Source organism: Eretmochelys imbricata, chromosome 28 (genome assembly GCF_965152235.1).
Source record: "Eretmochelys imbricata isolate rEreImb1 chromosome 28, rEreImb1.hap1, whole genome shotgun sequence".
Lineage (NCBI taxonomy): Eukaryota > Metazoa > Chordata > Testudines > Cheloniidae > Eretmochelys > Eretmochelys imbricata.
Window position 1 is genome coordinate 506,790 of NC_135599.1, and position 25,735 is coordinate 532,524.

The window sequence follows — 25,735 nt, forward strand, 5'->3', positions numbered from 1 at the left end:
TCCAGACCCAGTGAGGGAGGGAGCCCCCTACACCCAATGCAGCACTCGGGGGCGCTGTGCTCAGGGGTGCTCTCCCCTGGCAGGCAGGGCTGGCCCCAGGGCTGGCCCTAGGGGGCGCTGTGGGGCAGGGAGCAGGGCGGGGGACTCAGGAGGGGGCGCTCTCCCCTGGCAGGTAGGGCTGGCCCCAGGGCGGGGCATTGGGGCTCTGCAGACCGCCTGCCTCACAAATAATGGGGTTCGGGGCCCCAGGTTCCAGACAGTGCTTTGGTCAGGCTTGTCTGGGCAGCGCCTGGTGCAACAGGGCCCCCGGTTGGTGGGGTCTGGACAGCGCCTGGTGCAACGGGGGCCCCGATCTTGGTCAGGGGGGTCTGGGCAGCACCCAGCACAACGGGGCCCCCGGTCGGTGGGGTCTGGGCAGCGCCTGGTGCAACGGGGCCCCGATCTTGGTCAGGGGAGTCTGGGCAGCACCCAGCACAACGGGGCCCCCGGTTGGTGGGGTCTGGGCAGCGCCCAGCGCGACAGGGCCCCGATCTCGGTCAGGGGGGTCTGGGCAGCGCCCAGCGTGACGCGGGTGCAAAAACTGACGACGGAGTCTGTGTAACGGGGTGAGAAGCTGTTTATTGGGGTGCCAACAGGCGGATCGGGGCAGGGGCTGGAGGGCCGGCGGGGACCCGTTTCCATGTGGCCGCGGGGCAGCGGCCTGTCCCTCGACAGCGGCTCACTCCAGGGCGTCGGGTTCCAGGTCCCAGTTGGGGTTCTCCGCCCGGACCTTGGGCCCCCCGCTCTTCTTGGCTACCAGGATGTGGCTGACGCCCAGCAGGGTGGTGGCTGTGTGGACGGCCAGGCGGATGGCCCTCTCCTTGACCAGCAAGGAGTCCAGCACCCCCTCCCGGGCCGCGTCCATGGTGGGAGCCCCCCCCTCGCCCAGCCGGACGCCGGCCGTGGCCGTGCCCAGCTGGTGCAGGGCCTCCAGTGCCGCCATGGTCTTGTTGACTGGCAGCCCAGCGTTCTCGGCCAGTGCCGCTGGCAGGGTCTTCAAGGCCTGGGCGAACTCCAGGATAGCGTACTGCTCCGGGCTGGGGATGTAGGTGCCCAGCGTGGCCAGCCGCACGGCCAGGGCCATCTCCACGGCCCCCGCCCCGGGCAGCAGCCGGCGGTCGCCCACCAGGGCCTTGTAGGTGTTCAGCCCGTCCGTCACCGCCTCCTCCAGGCTGCAGAGCAGCTCGGTGGTGGCGCCCCGCAGCAGGACAGTGGCCACGGGGCAGGATCCGCCGTCCTGGCGGAAAACCACCACGGCCGTGCTCCCGATCTCGGTCAGGTAGACGTGCCGGCAGTGCCCCAGGGCGCCGGGCGGCGGGGGCGCCAGGCTGGCCAGCGGGACGGCGCCCACGGCCCGGCAGAGGCGTTGCAGCTCCAGCCGGGAGTTGAGCCGCACCACCATCAGCCCCAGCTGGTCGGCGTACTGCAGGGCCAGCGGGTCCACCCGCCCGCCCACCACCACCACGCCGGCCCCCTCCTCGGCAATGGCCCGGACGCGCCGCCCGAGCAGCTCCTCCTCGCTGTACGCCCGCATCTCTGCCGGCCCCTGGAACAGCACCGTGCCCTTGGTCTCGGTGTGGGCCAGGCCGAAGGGGCAGCAGTAGACGGCGATCCGGGCCTGGTGTGCCTGGTGCGCCCGGCTCTCGGCCTCGGTGCAGAAGACCATGCCCTCCAGCAGGCAGGAGTCGGTGACGCCACCCCCCGGCACCTGGCAGAGGCGCACGTTATCGGGCTCGAAGGTGCCTTCCGGGCTCAGCGCGGCCACGCAGCACCGGGCCACCAGTCCGGCGAGGAAATCCTGGTAGCCGAAGAGCTTGCTGCCCACGGCGGTGCGCAGGGCCCAGGCCACCCTGTCCGGGTCCCGGAGATCCGCCAGCGTGTGGCAGGCCAGGCCGGGCAGCAGCCGCACGGCCTCCTTGCAGGCCACCTCGTAGCCGTCCCGCACGGCGGCCACGGGCAGCCCGGCACGCACCAGCTTCTCGGCGTTGTCCAGCAGCGCCCCGGCCAGCAGCACCACGGCATTGGCTCCGTCGCCCGTCTCCTCCTCCTGGGCCTGGCTGGCCGCGCCCAGCATCCGGGCCACTGGGTTCTCCAGCTCCAGCTCCCGCAGGATGGTGCCGGCGTGGGCCGTGAACAGGGGCTTGCCCAGGTGGGTGATCACCAGTTTGCTGCGCCCCAGCGGCCCGTAGGAGGTGCGGAGGCACAGGGCCAGGGCCCGGCAGGCCGTGATGTGGCTGAAGAGCGACTCCTGCAGGCCGGAGAAGTACCTGGTGCCGGCTTTGAGCAGCTGGGGCAGGCCAGGGGGCAGGGGCACGTGGGCAGCCATGGCCTGAGGGGAGAGAGACAACCAATGGCCACGTTACGACTGGCTGGGGCGGGGAATGGGGCACGGGGCCGGTCCCCTCTAGGGGGCGCCGGCTCCCCTCCGGCCCCAGGGCGGGGACTGGCTGGCTCAGGGGGGGCGGGGAATGGGGCACGGGGCCGGTCCCCTCTAGGGGGCGCCGGCTCCCCTCCGGCCCCAGGGCAGGGACTGGCTGGCTCAGGGGGGGCGGGGAATGGGGCACGGGGCCTGTCCCCTCTAGGGGGCGCTGGATCTGGGGTGGTTTCCCCGCCTGACAGCCCCTATCGCCAGGGTTACCCACCGCCAGGGGCGACCCCGTCCCCGGACACGCCGCCCGGCTCTGCTCACGGTGCGAGCGGGAGGCAGGGACTCGGACACCGGGGTCCTCTCGCCGGCACCGGGGGGGCCGGTAACCAACTGCTGCAAACCGTAAGTAAACGGTCGATGTCACCGTGGCGCCTTCCACGCGGGAGCTGTCCTGCCACTCCATTGGCTGGAATGGCAGTGAGGTCAGCACTGGGTGGGGCAGCGGGGGGGGACAAGGGTGGGAGCAGAATCACAGGAGTTGGGAGGGGGAAGGAGCCAGGAGAGTCCAGGATCCCCCCCTCTCCCGCACCTCAGGGCTGCCTCCTCCAGCAACCTGAAACCCGCCTGTCCATCATCTCAGGACTCCGCCTCCCTTGGGGTGCTAGTTCCACCCCAGAGCTGGCTGCATTTCCACAGCACTGGGCAGAGCTACCCTGCACCTGTCCATCCATCCACCCCCAGACCTGAGACTCTGCCTCCCCTCTGGTGCTGGGTGCCAGTTAGCTTCTGCCCATACCCTGGATAGCTAGATAGAGGGGGTGGATGGGGATAGATAGATAGATAGATAGATAGATAGATAGATAGATAGATAGATAGCGGGGGTGGATGGGGATAGGTAGATAGATGGAGGGAGTGGATGGAGATAGATAGAGAGATAGATAGCATAGAATCATAGAATATCAGGGTTGGAAGGGACCTCAGGAGGTCATCTAGTCCAACCCCCTGCTCAAAGCAGGACCAATCCCCAATTAAATCATCCCAGCCAGGGCTTTGTCAAGCCTGACCTTGAAAACTTCTAAGGAAGGAGATTCTACCACCTCCCTAGGTAACGCATTCCAGTGTTTCACCACCCTCTTAGTGAAAAAGTTTTTCCTAATATCCAACCTAAACCTCCCCCACTGCAACTTGAGACCATTACTCCTTGTCCTGTCCTCTTCTACCACTGAGAATAGTCTAGAACCATCCTCTCTGGAACCACCTCTCAGGTAGTTGAAAGCAGCTATCAAATCCCCCCTCATTCTTCTCTTCTGCAGACTAAACAATCCCAGGTCCCTCAGCCTCTCCTCATAAGTCATGTGTTCCAGTCCCCTAATCATTTTTGTTGCCCTTCGCTGGACTCTCTCCAATTTTTCCACATCCTTCTTGTAGTGTGGGGCCCAAAACTGGACACAGTACTCCAGATGAGGCCTCACCAATGTCGAATAGAGGGGAACGATCACATCCCTCGATCTGCTCGCTATGCCCCTACTTATACATCCCAAAGTGCCATTGGCCTTCTTGGCAACAAGGGCACACTGCTGACTCATATCCAGCTTCTCTTCCACTGTCACCCCTAGGTCCTTTTCCGCAGAACTGCTGCCGAGCCATTCGGTCCCTAGTCTGTAGCGGTGCATTGGGTTCTTCCGTCCTAAGTGCAGGACCCTGCACTTATCCTTATTGAACGTCATCCGATTTCTTTTGGCCCAATCCTTCAATTTGTCTAGGTCCCTCTGTATCCTATCCCTGCCCTCCAGCTTATCTACCACTCCTCCTAGTTTAGTATCATCCGCAAATTTGCTGAGAGTGCAATCCACACCATCCTCCAGATCATTTATGATGATCATTTATCATTTATTATGTTGGCAACAAGAAGAAAGCCAAGGAAAGCGTGGGCCCCTTAATGAATGAGGGAGGCAACCTAGTGACAGAGGATGTGGAAAAAGCTAATGTACTCAATACTTTTTTTGCCTCTGTCTTCACGAACAAGGACAGCTCCCAGACTGCTGCGCTGGGCATCACAACAGGGGTGTTGCCGGCACCCAGTGCCGAGAGGCTCAACAACAGCTTGAGTTGGTTCGTTACCCGGTGTGCTACACCCAATAATCACAACGGGGTGGAGAAGCAGAAAAGTTTATTTGCAGCTTCAAATAGGTACAGGGAGATTTGAATCTCAAATCTTGTACCCAGAGCAGGAAGTTACACAGGCTTTTTAGACATCCTTTTTCCCAGCATACTTATCCAATAGCAAGCTGCCCCAAGTATCCATATAGCTAGCCAATCCAGTTCCCAGCTAGTTCCCTGGTTCTCTGTATCATTTGTTAAACTATACATAAAGCTGCTTTATTCAGCATTGTTCTTCCATATCTCCCCTGTTTGGCCTTGCTTAGTTTCAGGCAGTCTGACTCTGCAACATATTGTTGCAGATTCTCAGTATAACTGCTGTGTGTGCCTCCAGGCGGCGGGGAGGGGGGGGAGGCAAGGACACTTGGGCCTAGTACGCAGAGCTGCTGTGAGTGCCTCCAGGCGGGAGGGGGGCCAAGGACACCGGGGCCTAGTGCGAGGGGGCTTCATCGACACTCGTGGTCTTCCATCCCCTCGAGTTACCTAGTGGCCATGCCCAGTGTCCCCAACAGGGGGAATAGATGGCCAGCCCTCTGTGGAGAAAGAAGTGGTTCGGGACTATTTAGAAAAGCTGGACGTGCACAAGTCCATGGGGCCGGATGAGTTGCATCCGAGAGTGCTAAAGGAATTGGCAGCTGTGATTGCAGAGCCATTGGCCATTATCTTTGAAAACTCGTGGAGAACGGGGGAAGTCCCGGATGACTGGAAAAAGACTAATGTAGTGCCAATCTTTAAAAAAGGGAAGAAGGAGGATCCTGGGAACTACAGGCCAGTCAGCCTCACCTCAGTCCCCGGAAAAATCATGGAGCATGTATAAGGATGGATGGATAGATAGCTGTGTATGGGGATGGAGGGGTGGATAGATGGCGTGTGTGGGGATGGCTGGACGGATGGATGAATGGATGGATGGATGGATAGATGGTGTGTACGGGGATGGATGGATAGCTGTGTATGGGGATGGATGGATGGTTGGTTGGATGGCTGTGTATGGGGATGGATGAATGGCTAGATGGCGTGTACGGGGTTGGATGGGTGGATAGATGGCGTATATGGGGATGGATGGATGGATGGCTAGATGGCGTGTACAGGGATGGATGGTGTGTATGGGGATGGATGGATGGATGGATGGATGGATGGCTAAATGGCGTGTACAGGGATGGATAGCTGGATGGATGGCATGTATGGGAATGGATGGATAGATGGCATGTACGGGGATGGATGGGTGGATAGATGGCATGTGTGGGGATGGATGGGTGGATAGATGGCATGTGTGGGGATGGATTTATGGCTGGGTGGCGTATACGGGGATGGATGGATGGATAGATGGCATGTATGGGAATGGATGGGGGGATGGAAGGGAGGATAGATGGCGTGTATGGGGATGGATGGGGGGATAGAAGGGGGGATAGATGGCGTGTATGGGGATGGATGGGGGGATGGAAGGGGGGGATAGATGGTGGGTATGGGGATGGATGGATGGATATCCATGTGTAGAGCAGCTGGCAATGGATGGAATAGATCCTCACGGGCAGCATGGTGTTGGGGAAGACGGAGCAATCACTCACGTGCTGCATTCCCAATCCCTAGCTGTGTCTGGTCCCTAATCGTCAGAGTAAGACGCTCTTTGTGCCAGGAGCTAGCTGGGTGACTGGGGTGGCTGCTGCCTTCCATGGGGCAGCGGGACAGCCGGCTTGGTTTGCTCTCCCCACCCTCCTCCCGAACGGATGGCGAACCATCCTAAGGGGATGGTGCTTGGTGAAGGCTGATGGGCTCCCCTAAGTAACAATAGCCAGCACCGGCTTGGCCTATGAGAGGTCACCTTCTTCAGCCTTGGAGCAGCGGCCGATGGCACCTTTCCCCGCACGCTGATCGTCTGCTGCTCTCTGGTCAGCCTGGGGAGCCCTCGGCGGTCCCAGATGATCGGCCTGTTCCCGACAAGCCTTGGTATGAAACCCCAGCCTCTCCCCTGGCTGCTGACGGCACCTGCTCATGCTGTGGGTGCCTGATTGATGGGAGTGGGCGAGGAAAAGTCCCACGATAGCAAAGAGCCAGGAGGATGGGGGAATAAAGGGCCTTTGCCCCCTGTGAGGGGGCTAGGTCCAATCAGGGGAAATGGCTGGCTCCAGGTTCTCGACAAAGAGTACATAAAGCATTCCCCTTCCTTGGGCCTGCGGCTCGTAGTGTGTGTAGCAATGCATTCTGGGACCTCCGCCCCGGGCCTGCGGCTCATCGTGTGTGTAGCAATGCATTCTGGGACCTCCGCCCCGGGCCTGTGGCTCATCGTGTGTGTAGCAATGCATTCTGGGACCTCCGCCCCGGGCCTGCGGCTCATTGTGCGTGTAGCAATGCATTCTGGGACCTCCGCCCCGGGCCTGCGGCTCATTGTGTGTGTAGCAATGCATTCTGGGACCTCCGCCCCGGGCCTGCGGCTCGTAGTGTGTGTAGCAATGCATTCTGGGACCTCCGCCCCGGGCCTGCGGCTCATCGTGTGTGTAGCAATGCATTCTGGGAGCTCTGCTCCAGGCCTGCAGCTCGTAGTGTGTGTAGCAATGCATTCTGGGACCTCCGCCCCGGGCCTGCGGCTCATTGTGTGTGTAGCAATGCATTCTGGGAGCTCTGCTCCAGGCCTGCGGCTCATTGTGTGTGTAGCAATGCATTCTGGGACCTCCGCCCCGGGCCTGCGGCTCATCGTGTGTGTAGCAATGCATTCTGGGACCTCCGCCCCGGGCCTGCGGCTCATCGTGTGTGTAGCAATGCATTCTGGGAGCCCTGCTCCAGGCCTGTGGCTCATCGTGTGTGTAGCAATGCATTCTGGGACCTCCGCCCCGGGCCTGCGGCTCGTAGTGTGTGTAGCAATGCATTCTGGGAGCCCTGCTCCAGGCCTGTGGCTCATCGTGTGTGTGTAGCAATGCATTCTGGGACCTCCGCCCCGGGCCTGCGGCTCATCGTGTGTGTAGCAATGCATTCTGGGAGCTCTGCTCCAGGCCTGCAGCTCGTAGTGTGTGTAGCAATGCATTCTGGGACCTCCACCCCGGGCCTGCGGCTCATTGTGTGTGTAGCAATGCATTCTGGGACCTCCGCCCCGGGCCTGCGGCTCATTGTGTGTGTAGCAATGCATTCTGGGACCTCCGCCCTGGGCCTGCAGCTCGTAGTGTGTGTAGCAATGCATTCTGGGACCTCCGCCCCGCGCCTGCGGCTCGTAGTGTGTGTAGCAATGCATTCTGGGACCTCCGCCCCGGGCCTGCGGCTCATCGTGTGTGTAGCAATGCATTCTGGGACCACCGCCCCGGGCCTGCAGCTCGTAGTGTGTGTAGCAATGCATTCTGGGACCTCCGCCCCGGGCCTGCGGCTCGTAGTGTGTGTAGCAATGCATTCTGGGAGCTCTGCTCCAGGCCTGCGGCTCGTAGTGTGTGTAGCAATGCATTCTGGGACCTCCGCCCCGGGCCTGTGGCTCGTAGTGTGTGTAGCAATGCATTCTGGGACCTCCGCCCCGGGCCTGCGGCTCATCGTGTGTGTAGCAATGCATTCTGGGACCACCGCCCCGGGCCTGCGGCTCGTCGTGTGTGTAGCAATGCATTCTGGGACCACCGCCCCGGGCCTGCGGCTCATCGTGTGTGTAGCAATGCATTCTGGGACCACCGCCCCGCGCCTGCGGCTCATTGTGTGTGTAGCAATGCATTCTGGGACCTCCGCCCCGCGCCTGCGGCTCGTAGTGTGTGTAGCAATGCATTCTGGGACCTCCGCCCCGCGCCTGCGGCTCATTGTGTGTGTAGCAATGCATTCTGGGACCTCCGCCCCGGGCCTGCGGCTCATCGTGTGTGTAGCAATGCATTCTGGGAGCTCTGCTCCAGGCCTGCGGCTCGTAGTGTGTGTAGCAATGCATTCTGGGAGCTCTGCTCCAGGCCTGCGGCTCATTGTGTGTGTAGCAATGCATTCTGGGACCTCCGCCCCGCGCCTGCGGCTCATTGTGTGTGTAGCAATGCATTCTGGGACCACCGCCCCGGGCCTGCGGCTCATTGTGTGTGTAGCAATGCATTCTGGGACCTCCGCCCCGGGCCTGCGGCTCGTAGTGTGTGTAGCAATGCATTCTGGGACCACCGCCCCGGGCCTGCGGCTCGTCGTGTGTGTAGCAATGCATTCTGGGACCTCCGCCCCGCGCCTGCGGCTCATTGTGTGTGTAGCAATGCATTCTGGGACCACCGCCCCGGGCCTGCGGCTCATTGTGTGTGTAGCAATGCATTCTGGGACCTCCGCCCCGGGCCTGCGGCTCATTGTGTGTGTAGCAATGCATTCTGGGACCGCCGCCCCGGGCCTGCGGCTCATTGTGTGTGTAGCAATGCATTCTGGGACCTCCGCCCCGCGCCTGCGGCTCATTGTGTGTGTAGCAATGCATTCTGGGACCACCGCCCCGGGCCTGCGGCTCATTGTGTGTGTAGCAATGCATTCTGGGACCTCCGCCCCGGGCCTGCGGCTCATCGTGTGTGTAGCAATGCATTCTGGGACCTCCGCCCTGGGCCTGCGGCTCATCGTGTGTGTAGCAATGCATTCTGGGACCTCCGCCCCGGGCCTGCGGCTCATTGTGTGTGTAGCAATGCATTCTGGGACCTCCGCTCACACTGGGGTACAGCAATGCACTGGGGGAGCTCTATTCTTGTTCTGTTGGTGCAATGCATTCTGGGACTGATGCTAAGCTCTGATAAGCAACCCCTTCTGCTGCATGATGGGAGTTGTCAACCAGACCTTTCGGGGCGGGGCGGGGGGGGGGTCCCTCAGGGAATTTGAGGAGACCCTCTCCTTCTTCCTACCCTTTTCCCCCCAGCTCTCCAATCAGCTGCCTCTCTGGCCAAGATTGACAGTTTTTCCTAGGCCCACCCATCCCTTCTGCTCCCGCCGCTCTCCTCCTGATTCTCCAATCAGGCCCCTCTCTTGGTAGGATTGACAGGGCTGCTTCCCATCCCAGTCGCTCCTCCTCACCAACTGTCACTCAAGCGGCGCGCGCTCCCCGCCCCTCCCACCAACCGCCACTCAAGCGGCGCGCGCTCCTTCGCTCGGCCCTCTCGTGATTGGTTCCCTCCCAGGCTCGCGCTCCTCCCCGCAGCTTCCGTTGCCCGGTTGCCCGGGGAGACGCTGGGGGTGGGCGGGGCTCGAGGGGCGAGTTGGAGCGGAGCGTGCAGGACAGGGGTGAGGTGGGGTAGGAGTGAGGTGTGGGGGAGGGGCACATATGAAGGGGAGGGGGCAAGTGGGAAGTGGGAGGGGCAGGTTGAAGGAGGGGGTAGCTGTGGGGGGAGGGGGCAGGTGGGAGGGGTAGCTGTGGGGGAGGGGGCAGGTGAGAAGGGGAGGGGCAGGTTGAAGGAGGGGGCATGGGGGGAGGGGCACATATGAAGGGGAGGGGGCAGGTGGGAAGTGGGAGGGGCAGGTTGAAGGAGGGGGAAGCAGTGGGAGAGGGGCAGCTGTGGGGGAAGGGGCAGGGGCACATTGAAGGAGGGGGTAGCTGTGTGGGGAGGGGGCAGGTGCGGGGAAGGGCAGGTGGGAGGGGTAGCTGTGGGAGCAGGGGTAGGTGAGGAGTGAGGCAGGTGGGAGGGGTAGCTGGGGGGAGGGGGCAGGTGGGAAGTGGGAGGGGCAGGTTGAAGGAGGGGGAAGCAGTGGGAGAGGGGCAGCTGTGGGGGAAGGGGCAGGTGGGAAGGGGGAGGGGCATGTTGAAGGAGGGGGTAGCTGTGTGGGGAGGGGGCAGGTGGGAGGGGTAGCTGTGGGAGCAGGGGTAGGTGAGGAGTGGGGCAGGTGGGAGGGGTAGCTGGGGGGAGGGGGCAGGTGGGAAGTGGGAGGGGTAGGTATGGGGGAGAGGGGAGGGAAGGAGCAGGTTGAAGGAGGGGGTAGCTGGAGGGAGTGGGCAGGTGAGGGGAGGGGCAGATGTGAAGGGGAGGGGGCAGGTTGAAGGAGGGGGTAGCTGGAGGGGAGGGGGCAGGTGGGAGGGGTAGCTGTGGGAGCAGGGGCAGGTGGGAAGTGGGAGGGATGGGTGTGGAGGTGAGGTGAGGTGAGGGGCATGTTGCAGAGGGAGGGGTAGGTGTGGGGGAGGGGGCAAGTGAGGGCAGGGGGTAGGTTGCAGAGGGAGGGAGTAGATGAGGGAAGGGGCAGGTGGAAAGGGTAGCTGTGGGGGAGGTGGGCAGGTGAGGGGAGGGGCCAGATATGAAGGGGAGGGGGAAGTGTCTGAGGGGAGGGGCAGGTTGAAGGAGGGGGCAGGTGGGAAGGGTAGCTGTGGGGGGGCAGTTGTGAAGTGGAGGAGAAGGGATGGGAGGGGAGCTGTGGGAGCAGGGGCAAATGGGAAGAGGGAAGGGGTGTGTGGGGAATGGGGACAGTTGTGAGTGGAAGGGGATGGGTGTGAGGGGAGGGGAGAGGGTGAGTGGGGGAGAGGAAGGAGGGAGGGGAGGGGAGGGGGTGTCAGGTGCAGGAGAGAGGGGGAGGCAGGAGTTAGGTGGCAAGTAAACGAGTGTAGGACCCACATGTGGTAGGGGAGGGGGCAGGTAGGAGTTGGAGGACGGGTCGGAAAGGGGGCAAGTGAGCCGCTGGGGTGGGGAGGAAGGGGACAAGTGTGAGGTGGGGAAGGTGGGTGCGGGGGCAGGTGGATTGGGGAGGGGGCAGGTGAAAACAGGTAACAGCCATTAAGGGGAGGGAACATTTTACCGGGAAGAGGCCAATGGCTTGGAGGAGGAGGAGGAAGAGGGACCGAATGTAGGCGCAGATGGGTGGCCCAGAGACAGGAAGTGACGTTCCCAAAGGCCCGGCTCCTTCGTGGAGGGGCAGGAACAGAACTCCTGTTCTCCATGGCTCTGGGCCGGGTGCCATCATTTACCCCAGAGCAAGGGGTGTAAAAGCCACCCGAAGAGCATGGTAGCAGGGGAACAGAGTCTCCTGCTCTAATCCCCTAGACCCCACTCCCCTCCTAGAATCAGGGATAGAACCCAGGAGTCCTGACTCCCAGCCCCCCCCCCCCCCCCCCGCCCCGCTCTAACCCCCTCAATCCCACTCCCCTCCCAGAGCTGGGAATAGGACCCTGACCCTCTGTCCCACCTGCTCTGTTCGACTGTTTTTCCTTCCAGTGATGCCGTCGGTTTCCTAAATACAGGTTTGTTTTTTTCACAGAGCCTTTGGTGAACAATGAGTGCTCGCCGCCGCGGCACGCCTGGCGACAAAAAGCAGCGCAAAAGTGCTGTGCGGAGACCCACCTTGGTATCGGATAGTGAATTGGGTCTGCCGGCCCCCACCCCGGAGGAGACTGGTATTTCCCCAAACCCTTTACTAGCGCTGCCTGCTGCGCAGATGATCCAACTCTCTGAGTGCCCCCTAGCTCCCTGGGCTTCCTGGGAGTCACAAGTGCTCAGCACCTCTGCAAATCCTGCCACTAGCTCTGTATACCCTAATTTGTACCAAACCTGGCTGCAAAGGTCATATCAAATAACTAGTGATTTCATCAGACTGCAGCCCCTTGGGCCTTGTCTACGCTACTCTCTTAGGGCCTGGTTTTCAAGTGCTGAGCTGAAGTCAGTGAGAGCTGCAGGCCCTTAAATTCCCCGCCATTGTTTTGACGGGTGCAGCTCCACCACTGGACGTAGGAGTGACAAGGTCCTCCTGGGTCATGGAGTCTGGTCCCCTGCTGTCCCAGGTCAACCTGTCATATCCCGTTTAAACTTATCACGCTCCAGCTTCAAACTAGTTAGGTTGTTTGCCCCCATGATTCCTACTGGGGGGCTGTTCCAGAACCTCTCTCTAAACCTTCTGGTACCGTGAGAACCTCAGACGTGGGTTGTGCTAAGCCCAGGCACCAAGACCCCACTAGGAGATAGATCTTTCAAAATCCGGCCCACTCCAGATGAGTAAACCACAGGAGGAAGGCCGGAAGGTTGGGTTAGAGTTAGAAACCTTCTAATTTCCAGCCTAGATTTATTCCTGGCCAGTTTATCCCCTTTTATTCTTGTGTCAACATTGTCCTGGACAGGATTTGGACATTTTAGTCACCATAAAATTCACCTGACCCGGTGGTTTTCAACGTGTGGTCCGCAGACCATGTCTAAGGGGTCTGCGAAAGGTTGTCGTTCCCATAGAATAACGGTTTTCAACCTGTGGTCCATGGGGGGTCTGCAGACGGTCTATCATTTCCGAAGGGGGCTGCACCTCCATTCCAAAATTTTCATTGGCCCGCAAATGAGAAAAGGTTGCAGACCGCTGATCTAACTTGCTCTCAGCAAGTCTGTTATGATGACCGTAGCACTGGAGTGCTGCATCGTACAAACACCCACTGAGGGATAGTCCCTGTCGCAGAGCTAACAATCTCGCTAGACAAAGGGTGAGAATGAAACAGAGGCCCGGGAACTTGCTCACGGCTATACAGCAGATCTTGGGCAGAGCCAGGAATAGAAGCCAGGTCTGTTGGGTCCTAGTGCAGTGGTGTAACTACAGGTCCACATGAGATGCTGGTTAAAATCCAGGCAGCAGCTGGTTAAAATCTGGGTCCTTTCTGCACACTGCTGGAGCTGTGAGGGTGGGAAGTTACACCAGACATAAAAATGTCCAGTGTCGGCCTCACCTTGTGAAATCAAACCCAGTGTTACCTTCATGGCCTCCTGGTATAGGGAGTGAAGTGCAGCCCGAGCCTTCACCCTATTAAAGATACAGGCAAGTTGAAGACATCTGCTAGTCTTTGTGGCACCTAAGAGGCTAACAAATTTATTAGAGCATAAGCTTTCGTGGGCTACAGCTCACTTCTTCGGATGCATAGAATGGAACATATAGATAGATAGATACACACAGATACAGATAAGTTGGAAGTTACCATACAAACTGTGAGAGGCTAATTAGTTAAGATGAGCTATTATCAGCAGGAGAAAAAAACTTTTGTAGTGATAATCAAGATGGCCCATTTAGACAGTTGGCAAGAAGGTGTGAGGATACTTAACTTAAGGAAATAGATTCAGTATGTGTAATGACCCAGCCACTCCCAGTCTACTCTGAAATCTGCTAGTCTTGTTCATTATAGGCACCCTTGAGCCCCAGCTGCTGTTACAATAGTTTTAATATATGGGGGGGTTTTTTTGTAAAAAAGCCATCCACCTGGAGCTGGATTAGAACTGCCATTGTAGCTGAGGCTCTCCATCCCACTCCCTAAACTAACCAGTCATCTCTGACATGGTGCCAGATGCAGCCACTGCTCTAGAGGTGAAAGGTCCTGTGTCCCATTCCCTGCCTCCCAACAGCCAGCCAGTGCTCCCCATGTGGGGTGAGTCAAAACCAGTGTCCTCGAGGTGAAAGGCCCTATATCCTATCCCTTGCCCCCCATAAGCCAACTTGTCCCCCATGTGAGAGACAATACTGGAAAGCTTATGCTCAAATAAATTGGTTAGTCTCTAAGGTGCCACAGGTCCTCCTTTTCTTTTTGCGAATACTGGAACTGATGCTCTAGAAGGGAAAAGCTCTGTCTCGGACCCCCGATCTATGCTGTCTTTTCAATCATTCCTTTCTTCAGACTTATCACTTAAAACTCCTAGCTGTAGATGTTTATCTTAATCAGGTCTGTGAGCCCCCCTCCCCCTCAAATTGTTTCCCTTCAGCGTGTTACCACAGTAACCCACCCTGATTTCCAGCAGCAGCTCTTCAGAGCTACACTAGCTCTTCCGTTCCAGTGATCATCGCTGCCTAATGTAATGTGCACGAAGCCAGCTCCGCTCAGAGCTTCTGCTCCAATCCAGAACGCTGCGACAGTCAGTGAAATGACATCCCCTGTCAGGCAGCTGAACGCTGGCTGAATTGGGAAGCACTTCTACGGGCGTGCTCCCTGGGAGATGAAGCCACAGGAGGGTTTTATTCAGCAAGTGCAGAGGGTTTGATTCGGGACAAGGGAGCATGAAACAAGACAAAATGAAAGGGAGCAAAGATTAGGTCTGTAATATCAGCACCCAGGCCTGGCCTGACCGCCTGCTGGTCCCCCTTGACATACGCTGAGTCATCAGGGCCAGATGTAGACCTCCCCTGTTGGCAGCTGTCTCCCCTGGCCCGTCTGTCTCTCTGGCCGTTGTTGTGTGCAGAGTTGTTATAGCCGTGTCTGTCCCAGGTCGCTCCCACCATCAGAAGTTGGTCAAATATTGCCTCACCCACCTTGTCTGGCTAGCCATTCACGGTAACAAATCCCTTTAGAGCCGGCCACTCTGTTTTTTGGGTTCTTATATTGGGACACCCTGGGCCTGATTTTCTGAGCTTCAGAGAACCCACGACTCCCACGGGCGCCATTAGGAGCTGGGGCTGCTCGGCACCTCTGAAGATCGGGGTCCGAATTTCTAAAATGGGGCCACAAGTATTAGAGGTGCCTTCGTTTGAACATGTGATGGCTAGTGCCCGCCAGGAGGTCCTGCGCTGTGCACAGTGGTGGCTCAGAGCCGCCCAGCAGAGGCAGAGCTAGAACTTGGGATGTGTGCGCACAGCAGTCAGGAGGGGCGATGGCGGCATGTGTCGGCATATCCAAGCTGGCTTCAGTTGAGTTGGCTTGCTAAGACTAGCAGTGTAGTTGCAGCAGCGTGGGCTAGCTGGCTGAGGACAGTCCCGCCCTGGCCCCTAGGCGCAGATGCAGGCAGCTAGCCCCATGCTGCTGGCCATGCTGCAGCAGTTACACTGCTATTTGTAGCAATCTAGTTCCATCCAAGCTAGCTTGGGTATGCCTATGTGTGTTGTCCCAATTGCAGGGAAGACGTACCCAGAGTTTCTCCTGCTGCAGAAGCTCAGGCCCTAGCACTTGGGCGAAAGGAGACTCTCCCTCGGCTCCTAGCAGCGCAGGGGCTAAGAAGCATGTGTGAATCGTTCCAGTCCATCCAGTGGCACACTCAGCAGTTCATTATAGAATCCAGGGCGGCCTGTCCTCCTGCAAGCCCCGCCCCATTGCATGTGCTGGCTCCGTCCCTTCATTATCCACTAATAAGCTGTGCTGTTTCTAAAGCAGCAGCAGCAGGAGAAGAGGTGAGGGGGAGAGAAGTGGGGAGCTGCTGGTCAGGTGGCATTGCCACCACTCAGCAATGAGCTGGCCATTGGGTGGCAGCGGAGCAGGCGGAAGAGAGATGCTGGGCAGAGGGTAGATCACCAAACTGTGCTTTTTTCAATTCAGTAGGGCTTTATTGGCATGACAAGCTATATACAGAGTATTGCCAAAGTGTAAAAGGGAACGAATGGCTGTCAAGTCTGTCTCCGAGGCAGATACCAGCTACCCAGGAGGGGGCATCACACCGGGTTAGGGCTTTTATCCTGTGTCCGTTTGCCACTGCAGTTCAGTCCTGGGCTAGTGGAAAGCTGCTCCAGCTTTGGGATGAAAAGTCTTGTGTGATTCCTGATAGTTTGAGGAAATTTCTCTGGTACAGACACCGCAGTAGGAAGTCTTTCTCTCTCAGTCTCTCCTTCTGTGTCACGTTGGCTGCACTGTCACTTCTCTCTAGCTTTGAAGCGTGTCTCCCGGTTTCCATATCTGGTTTATGGTTACTGATTCTGAATTTGTTGAAATCAGATTCAGCTTTGCACATGTTGCTCTAGTGAAGTATCTGCTAGTGTGATAGTCCTGTAGCAGCCTAACTCATTGTTTTGGATCTCTCCAGTGGTGTTCAAATTGAGAGAAATTCCAAAGCAACTTTTAAACATGATCGCAAAATGCAAAAGCATGGGGACTGGCTGGCTCATGGTGGGGGCGGGATGGAGATTGGACTCTTCCACCTCTGGGTCATGGGTGTAGAACTGGCGTGGGTCAATGGTTGGAATTCATACCTACCTGATGCCATTCGATTGCCCACTTGTGAAATGAATTCAGGCCAGTTCCACATTACGATTATCACCACCATCTGCTCTGGTGCTGGCAGCCTTGGCAGAGGCCAAATGGGCTATAGGCACTGACTTTAAATCAATGTGAGTTAGGCGCCCAAATACCTTTAAAATCTAGCCCATGTAGACTAAACTCTTGTCAACCCCTACAAGGAATTCCCCTAACTGAGGCACACTGATGTGGACAGTGTACGAACTGGGGGGGAAAGTTTACTCCGCTGCTGCCCAGTGATAAGTGAAGGACTCCATGTCTGGGGAACGCCAAGCTGGCACCTTTCACCAACCCATAAATTCGCTTGTTAACAGTTTCACATTAAAGAAAAGTATTCATGGCCAATCAGAAGGTGACAGTTCTTCATTCCCTCGCTATGAGCAGAGGGTGCCTCATTCTGGATGCTGGTGTAATTGAAATACAAATGATGACTCGCTATGGGCAGTGGCATGTCCCACTGTGTTTGATTTGAGGAGGTGGGGGTGGGGGACAGTTAATTTAAAGAGTTGATATTGGAGAGTTTCTGTTTCAGCTGGATGGTTAATTTGTCATGCTTCATGACAACATTGTAAGTGTCCCCAAGGTTCCTCTCTGCTGGGTGTCGCATTCGTAGTGCCGACGTTCAGGAACAGAAACATTTAGCTGTATGTCACGCTTCCGTAATCGAATATGTTAGAAAGTCCCTTGTCACTCGGATCGCGGGAGGCTCACGGTGCTTTAGGAACCCTCGTTACAAAGTGCTCCAAAATCCATGAGCCTTCATCTCTTCTTACAGCCCGGTTTCCTTTTCCTCATCTCCCTTTCCATGTGCAGCGACAATGGAATAGTCTGTACTAATGAAGCTGTTTTGTTGTGCTCAGGGTTTACTGTTAGCTCAAAGGTTTGGGGAATGGGATAACGGGGACTTTCATATCTAGGGCACCAGTGCCAGTTTGCCTTCAGGTCGGTGGGGACTGGCTGGCTGGCTCAGGGAATGGGACACTGGGCCTTTTGTATCTAGAGCACTGGTTCCAATTTGGCCTCAGGTCAGGGTGGATGGGTTGCTTCACAAGGTCGGGGAATAGGATACAGAGGCTTTCAGCTCGAAGGCACCACTTCCAAGGTGGCTCAGTAGCGACGGATTGCTCCCATCTGGCAGCCCTTCTGGGGCCCCTGTGTGAAATTATGTAGGAGTCTGAGTCCAGTTCCTAGTGCCGGCCACACGGGTAAAACCTCATCACAAATAGCACTAATAGACATCCTCATTGGCACCTTAACAGGGAGGGCAGGGTAAAGCTCTTTGGAGAGGGGACATAAGCTTTCTTTGCCTCCAGCTCTGGGGATACACAGAGAGAATATCCTTCTTGGACTGGGTAAAAAGCCTTGTGGATGGGAGTGGCGGGAGCAGTAGATGTGATACATCTTGGCTTTCGTAAGATTTTTGATTCTCATGACTTTGTCATAAGCAAACTAGGGAAATATAGCCTAGCTGAACCTACTGCAAGGTGGGAAAACCGTACTCAGAGAGTAGTTATCAATGGTTCACAGTCAAGCTGGCCGGGGAAATCAAGTGGGATGGATCTGTCCTCTGTCTTCTGTTCAATATCTTTATAAGTGATTTGGGAATGGCACAGAGTACACTTATAAGGTTTGTAGATGATACCCAGCTGGGAGGGGTTGCAAACACTTTGGAGGACAGAATTAGAATTCAAAATGATCTTGACAAGCTAGAGAAATGGTCTGAAATAAATAGGAAGAAATTCAGTAAGGACAAATGCAAGTACTGTACTTAGGAAGGAATAATCAATTGCACAAATACAAAATGGGAAATGACTGCCTAGGAAGGAGTACTGCGGAAAAGGATCTACGGTTATAGGGGATCACAAGCTAAATATGAGTTAGCAAGGTAGCACTGTTGCAAAAAAAAAAAAAAAAGCAAACCTCACTCTGGGGTGTATTAGCAGGAGTATTGTAAGCAAGGTGTGAGAAGTAATTCTTCCACTATAGTCAGCACTGATAAGGCCTCAGCTGCAGTTCTGGGCACCAAACTTTGGGAAAGATGTGGACAAACTGGAGAGCGTTCAGAGGAGAGCAACAAAAATGATGAAAGGTCTAGAAAACATGACCTCTGAGGGGAAATGAAAAAAAAACAGGTTTGTTTAGTCTGGAGCAGAGAAGACTGAGAGGGGGCTTCATCTACATCAAGGGTGGTTATAAAGAGGAGGGTGATAAATGGTTCTCCTTATCCACTGAGGACAGGAGAAGAAGCAATGGGCTTAAACTGTAGCAAGGGAAATTACCCTTCCAGTTAGGAAATTTTTCCTAGTTAAGCACTGAAGCAAATTACCGAGGGAATTTGTGGAATCTCTGTCATTGGAGGTTTTTAAGAACAGATTAGACAACCGCCTGGAATAGGTGGTCTGGAATAATACTTAGTCCTGCCTCAATGCAGAGGACTGGACTTAGATGACCTGATGAGGTCTCTTCCAGTCCTACATTTCTATGATTCATTCTCCAGGGGCTGTCTAGCTGACCCCTTCCACTCGTGCTAAACTCACTAGTCATTAAAGGAGGGGGAAAGTGTTAAGGCTCAGAGAAGAGCCCCTTATTTTTTGTGTCTTTACATTTTGTCTTCTCCAAGGAGTCAGTGCTCTCGGATCTTGTGATGGTGGGGGAGAAGGTGAGGCAGACGTGGGTGCAGTCATCATCCCAGAGGAAAAAGAGGTGGATCTGGTAGGTCAAAGGTCCCCAATGTCCTTTGTGGGCCATTGTGTCACCCATGCTGTGCTTGGGTAGCTGTGCAAGTTTGACATTCCCTTTCCGTAATATCACAAAGGATGATGCAGCCTCCATGATGGGGCTGGGGTGAGAAAGGAAGGCCGTCAAATACAAGACTTTCCTATACATGGAACTACTAATATGTTATCTTGATGTCCTGGCCAGCTTCCAGCTCAGGTGATCCCATTTTACCTCTCAAAATTCCCTGCTGCCATTGCAGTTGGATGTGGAATCCACCTTAATTTTCTGTTTTAAACTCCCTGTGGAACGGTGAAATGGCTGCCTCGTCCCCCTTCTGAGTGTTGCATTTCACGCTGCAAAGCTCTTACAGATTCGATGGCACCATAAGTGATTCTGATGATGATTACTGGCAAGGAACATTAATCCATCCTCCCCTCTCAGAACAGTCACACAGAGGGGAGGGGATGCCTTTTCTGAACTGTGTTCCAGTTTTTACCTGCCATCCGGCACCTCCCAGCCCTGATGGCTCTTCACTCAGAGCCCAGAAACAGAAAGGACAGAAGGGAGGAGGGTGCTTGCATGGCACTGAGTAGCGTTTTGTCACATTAATGCAGGTAACATCTGGCTCTAAACTTTCATGCCAGATGTTACCTTAATTTGATCCTAATTTCCAAGTTTTCTTTAGATGCTCCTGGGAATGAGAAATGGAGACAAGGCTTAATGCTTGTTCTAAAAAAACCCTTCCAAACCCAAACAGCTGCTCTGCCCAGCTCCAAATTTGCTTCTTTCATTCCTTACATTTCGGCTCTTTATTGTTTCTTACCTTCTCCTCCTCAACAGGGATCAGGTTGCCTAACAGCCTAGCCCAGAAAGCTATGGAAGCTTTGTTTGTCTTTCAACTACATTGACAAATTAGCCTCTCCTATACATTCCTGAGGGGCCTCAGGGGACAGCGATTGGCTAACGAGGATTTGTAATGAGATCAGGAGGCTTTCACTTTCTGGTATCCAATCCCAGTTCAGTGCAGGTTGGTGCAGAGGAGAATCCACTCCCATCTGATGGCCATTCTCAGGCCCCCTGTGTGAAATGGGTTGGGAAGGCAGTGTCTGTATGTTTCAGTCCCGTTCTGAGAGGAGCAGGTGTTCACCTCACAGAAACCACTGTCCCATCTCTCCTCGGCTTTGCTAAAGCTGTTGCTGTCCTGTCCTCTTTCCCCAGAAACCCTGCATCCGCAGCCGGGTGGTCCTGAGTGGCCTAAGGGATGACATGTGGACAGAGGAGCATGCTGCAACCCTGGATCTCTTTCTGAAGGATGTCAGTAAGCAATTGCTCGTCGTCTACATAGATGAGTTTGCTGGACTGAAGGTTGAGCAGACCATGCCATATCAGGTTTGTTTGACACTGTGCTGCCTAGATCCTACAAGAGTTCCCGTGGAGGGGCTGCAGTCATACCAGTTTGTGCTGTCATCCTATTGGCCTCATGAGCTAACCAGGTTTGGGACTAGTTGGTGCTTGGGGACATTCTCCCCTATGAGTTATTGCTGATCCTAATGCCCCAGCACTAGGGGGCGCTGTGCTGCAGGGGATGTTGAGGGGGAAGGGACCCTGGTGGTTCAGCATGGTGCCTTCAATGGCATGCTCATCACATTCGTAAAATTAAGCGTACACATAAATGTTTGCAGGCTTCGGGCTTTAGTTTCCTTAAAAGCCTTTTGGGAAGGATTTTGCCTGAAGCTTTTTGAAATACTAAATAAATGATGTCAGCCAATTCTCCTTTATTCACTCTTTGGCTGAAATGCTCAGGGAATTCTAACAGGTAAGAGAGGTGCACTTTTCCTTTACAGAAGCCAGGCCAGCTTATCCCTGTCATATCTTGTTCATGACTGTAATTTCCTTGCTTTGATTATGCTTCAAACCTACGGCCCATTGCTTTAACTCCACGTGTTGGGTGTGGGAACAACACACATTGCCCATAGATACAGTGAGGGGGCAAAGCCTGCTGCTAATTAACCTCACCCTGTCATTGGCTGCCCCTTGCAGGAGCAGAAACAACTTACCTATTTCATCCGCCATGAGAATGCAGAGATCACCGCAGAGAATTTCCAGAAGACAGTGCAATTTGGCACCGTCCGGAGACCCTACATTGATTCCCTCATGCGAATTCTCAATAGTGTCTTCCTCCCCCGCCTCTTCCGCAACACCAATTGGCCCGAGAGCATCAAGAACGAATTCTTCTCGGAAATATACCACTTCATGACCTCTCTCACAGGTAGAGTGAATAACACCTCTCCCCCTGAGCTGCCTCGCAGTGCTGCCCTCTGGTTCTTTCCACCAGGACGTCGGTACCTGGCCAGTTTCTTGTTACACAAGTTCTTGTTGGGTTGCTCTGTGCTCTCCTTTCCGGAGACTCCGTGACGTCCACAGTACAAAATGGGGTGCTCGGGTGGATTTTGCACAGCGCTATTAATGATTTCCGGCCTTCAGAGGAGAATGACTTTGGCACCACTGTTGTTTGCAGTGTTGTAGCTGTGTTGGTCCCGGCATATGAGAGACACAAGGTGGGTGAAGTAATGTCTTTTGTTGGACCAAACAACAGGTCTTTCTGATGGGGAAAGAGACAAGCTTTTGAGCTCCCCAGAGCCAAAGGTACTACCTCACCCGCTTTATCTTTGTCACCACTGACCGAGGGGCAGGGTGGAATTGGTCCTTAGTGGTGAAAGGCTTCGTATCCCATTCACTGACCCTCCTTGAGCCAGCCAGTGTTCCCTGACCTGGGCCCTGACTGGAGCTGGTCCCGAGAGGTGAAAGGCCCCATGTGCCATTCTCCGACTCCTCTGCGAAAATAAAATCAGAGAAAAAAGACTTCTCTTTCCCAACCCCTCCAGCCCCAAACCCAGTGCAGGAGAGAGGATTTGACTGTGTACTAGCAGCTCCATCTGTCTCTCCCTTCTCCAGATACACGTTCAAAAATGAAGGGCCGCACGGTTCTCTACATCCCTATTGAAGCCCTGACCATGAAGCCTGAAGTGGTCGTGAAGGACAAAGCACTGGTTCAGAGACTGGAAAGTGAGTAACTCCCCAGCCTGGCTCTTTGGGGGCCATAATGCCACATGGCCTGGGAGAGTGGAGCAATAACCAGATCAGTGTAATGGGAAAGTGGCTGGTCGGGGGGATAAACTTGACAGAGGAGCTGGGGAGAATCGCAGTGCGCAGAGTCTAAGTGAATTAACCTCCAGCAGCATATGAGCTGCATCCATCATTCCCAATCTCTGAGAGGCTTGTTGGGGCCTGAGGAGCACGGAGAATCCTTTTGCAGGGTTATTGCTTTCAGTTCAGATATTCTTCAAGGAGCTGGCAACCACCAGGCAGTAAAAACTTTAAGCAGAGGTAAGACCAGCCGGGGCGGCTCAGTGGCGGGACTCTGCATTCCCCAGAAACTGGGGTCGCACTCGCTGCACTGTCCTCAGGTACCTCTCTGGGGAATCAGGGCATAAAGAGGGCCTTGATTTCATGACCTTGGAGGATGTGAGGCTGATCGGGGTCAGTCCAGGCCCTGCCATGTGGGCGAGACTGGGAGGGGAAAGTGCTGTGTTTATTCATGACCTGTGCTGTTAAAATATCTTTTCTGGGTTTGACTTGTGGCAAAGGGATGCCTGACTGGTCCCCAGCCAGAACGGTGTGGGGGGAAGGGTTGGTAAAGCTAGAAAAATTGGGGAGCACTCGAAAAAGATCACCCAAAGAGAGCAGGAGATCAAATGCCTTTAATCTCCATCAGCGGTCCACCTTCCGGGCCCCCATAGGCCTCGCTCTCTCCACACAGGTTAGCCATAGGCGCACGCCAACTGTCCGGTCCTCCGAGCATCCCTCTGGAGTGCCCAGCACCCGTTCACTGAACGCTCACAGAGCTCTCAGGTTTGCTACTCCTAAAGGAATCGCTCACACCAGCCTGGAATAGTCAACGCGGGACCTCCAGTCTGCTTCACACACACCACTTAGATATGTTTATCGTGAAAGCTGGCTAGATTGTCGGGCTCAACGGGTAGTGATCAATGGCTCCATGTCTAGTTGGCAGCCGGTGTCAAGTGGAGTGCCCCAGGGGTCGGTCCTGGGGCCGGTTTTGTTCAATATCTTCATAAATGATCTGGAGGATGGTGTGGATTGCACTCTCAGCAAATTTGCGGACGATACTAAACTGGGAGGAGTGGTAGATACGCTGGAGGGGAGGGATAGGATACAGAAGGACCTAGACAAATTGGAGGATTGGGCCAAAAGAAATCTGATGAGGTTCAATAAGGATAAGTGCAGGGTCCTGCACTTAGGACGGAAGAATCCAATGCACCGCTACAGACTAGGGACCGAATGGCTAGGCAGCAGTTCTGCGGAAAAGGACCTAGGGGTGACAGTGGACGAGAAGCTGGATATGAGTCAGCAGTGTGCCCTTGTTGCCAAGAAGGCCAATGGCATTTTGGGATGTATACGTAGGGGCATAGCGAGCAGATCGAGGGACGTGATCGTCCCCCTCTATTCGACATTGGTGAGGCCTCATCTGGAGTACTGTGTCCAGTTTTGGGCCCCACACTACAAGAAGGATGTGGATAAATTGGAGAGAGTCCAGCGAAGGGCAACAAAAATGATTAGGGGTCTAGAACACATGACTTATGAGGAGAGGCTGAGGGAGCTGGGATTGTTTAGCCTGCAGAAGAGAAGAATGAGGGGGGATTTGATAGCTGCTTTCAACTACCTGAAAGGGGGTTCCAAAGAGGATGGCTCTAGACTGTTCTCAATGGTAGCAAATGACAGAACGAGGAGTAATGGCTTCAAGTTGCAGTGGGGGAGGTTTAGATTGGATATTAGGAAAAACTTTTTCACTAAGAGGGTGGTGAAACACTGGAATGCGTTGCCTAGGGAGGTGGTGGAATCTCCTTCCTTGGAAGTTTTTAAGGTCAGGCTTGACAAAGCCCTGGCTGGGATGATTTAACTGGGAATTGGTCCTGCTTCGAGCAGGGGGTTGGACTAGATGACCTTCGGGGGTCCCTTCCAACCCTGATATTCTATGATTCTATGATTCTATGAAATCAAGAATAAGTTTATGATCGAAGAACAGAGATGGAAATGAGAGAAAGTAGGAATACTGGAAATTAATGGTTACATATAAAACCATAACACAGCTTTCAGTGCACACATTTAACTTCTGAGATATTCCCCTGTTTCCTGGAGGGTAGCTTACCCCAAGCCCTCTTCCTAGAATTTTTAGCCAAGCCTCCAACCCACTGTTAGTTTACTTCTTCAGTTGTACTAAACCAGACTTTTTGATCTTCACTTGAAGAACAGGGTGTCTCCCCCACACTGTTTACATCTGCCTGTTACTTTCCTTCTCAAGTCTCCACTGGCTCTTCATTAGCATTTGACCCAGTATGCTAATCGACTTCACTTGTTGGTTTCATACACAATGCTCCCTGCCCCACTAGGAGATAAGTGTCTCCTACCTGCTGGGGGAAATGTGTCTCCAGGCAGGCTACCTTTGGGTGACCTGCCTTTAACTCACAAGACCTAGAGAACATAATTTTCAAGCATATGTACATAACTCCTCACAGATTTGCCATGCATACCTCTCCCAGTGGTCATGCCAGCCAGTGCAACACAGGCTTTCATTAGAGACCTTCCCTGACATTCTGTGGGGAAGCCAGGGGATCTCTGTACCCCTATGGACCCCTCTGCCAGTTGGCATCAAGAGATCCTTGGGTCATGATGGTTATTTATTAAGCACCAGAACTGCACTTGCAATTGGATCAGGTTACCATTATGCCTAGGGTGACCAGATGTCCCGTTTTTAAAGGGACAGTCCCGTTTCTGGGGACTTTTTCTTATATAGGCTCCTATTACCCCCCTGTCCCGTTTTTTCACAGTTGCTATTTGTCACCCTAATTATGCCCATGTGGCATCCCAGTAAAATGAATGGGGCTCCACCCGAGCGCAGAGGTCTCTCTGCACGGATCAGATTGCTGGCTCAGGGCCCTAGAGGAAAGCCAGGAAACGACAATCTAAGCCCCCAGTCCATGTGTGTTCAGTTTTACACGCGTCACTTCATTCACACGAGTAGTCCATTTATTTCGTTCGGATATTTACTCACATGTGAAGATTTGCTGGCTCAAGTGCTACCCCCGACACACAGAAAAATACAGCAGCTAGAACAATGGCACTGAGATTCCCCAGTGGGGGCCTGTAGGCACTACTCTGATTGAAATAATTAATAATAATTAATAACGTCCAGTTAATTATAAGGGTGCAGCTGCTATATAAAGAGAGCACGTACACCCTCTGTCCCCCACAAAAACCGTTCTCTTCCAGCACTGGCTGTTAGACTGCGTATCCCCCCAGTCTAAACTGTAAAAAGCAAGAAAAAAGCAGTTAAGTGATTCCGCTCCGCCTCTGCATGGCTCTCGTCAGCTCCCCTTCTCACCCTGATCTTCCTCCCTCCCACAGCCCGTGTACCTCCACCCTTATCCCGAGCAACCCGCAGGCGGCCGTAACGCCAGCCAGGCTCATTTATTATATATCTCCGTGGGTTTTGATGATCAATCTAGGATGGGCGTAGCTTTCCTCACGTACATTGTATG

General features: G+C 55.0%; 1 protein-coding gene and 1 pseudogene across 1 annotated transcript in view; one reads left to right on the forward strand and one right to left on the reverse strand.

The window, feature by feature from the left end:
- Window positions 1-718: 718 nt before the first annotated feature.
- On the reverse strand, window positions 719-2,870 carry LOC144258204 (T-complex protein 1 subunit theta pseudogene; annotated as a pseudogene).
- Window positions 2,871-11,719: 8,849 nt separating this feature from the next.
- The window catches only part of DNAH2 (dynein axonemal heavy chain 2), a 106,501-nt gene continuing 92,485 nt past the window's right edge, over window positions 11,720-25,735 (forward strand). Inside the window, 5 exon segments of the mRNA XM_077806634.1 lie at window positions 11,720-11,840; window positions 19,021-19,112; window positions 20,337-20,507; window positions 21,159-21,387; window positions 22,074-22,184. Coding sequence (XP_077662760.1) covers window positions 11,720-11,840; window positions 19,021-19,112; window positions 20,337-20,507; window positions 21,159-21,387; window positions 22,074-22,184 — 724 coding nt within the window.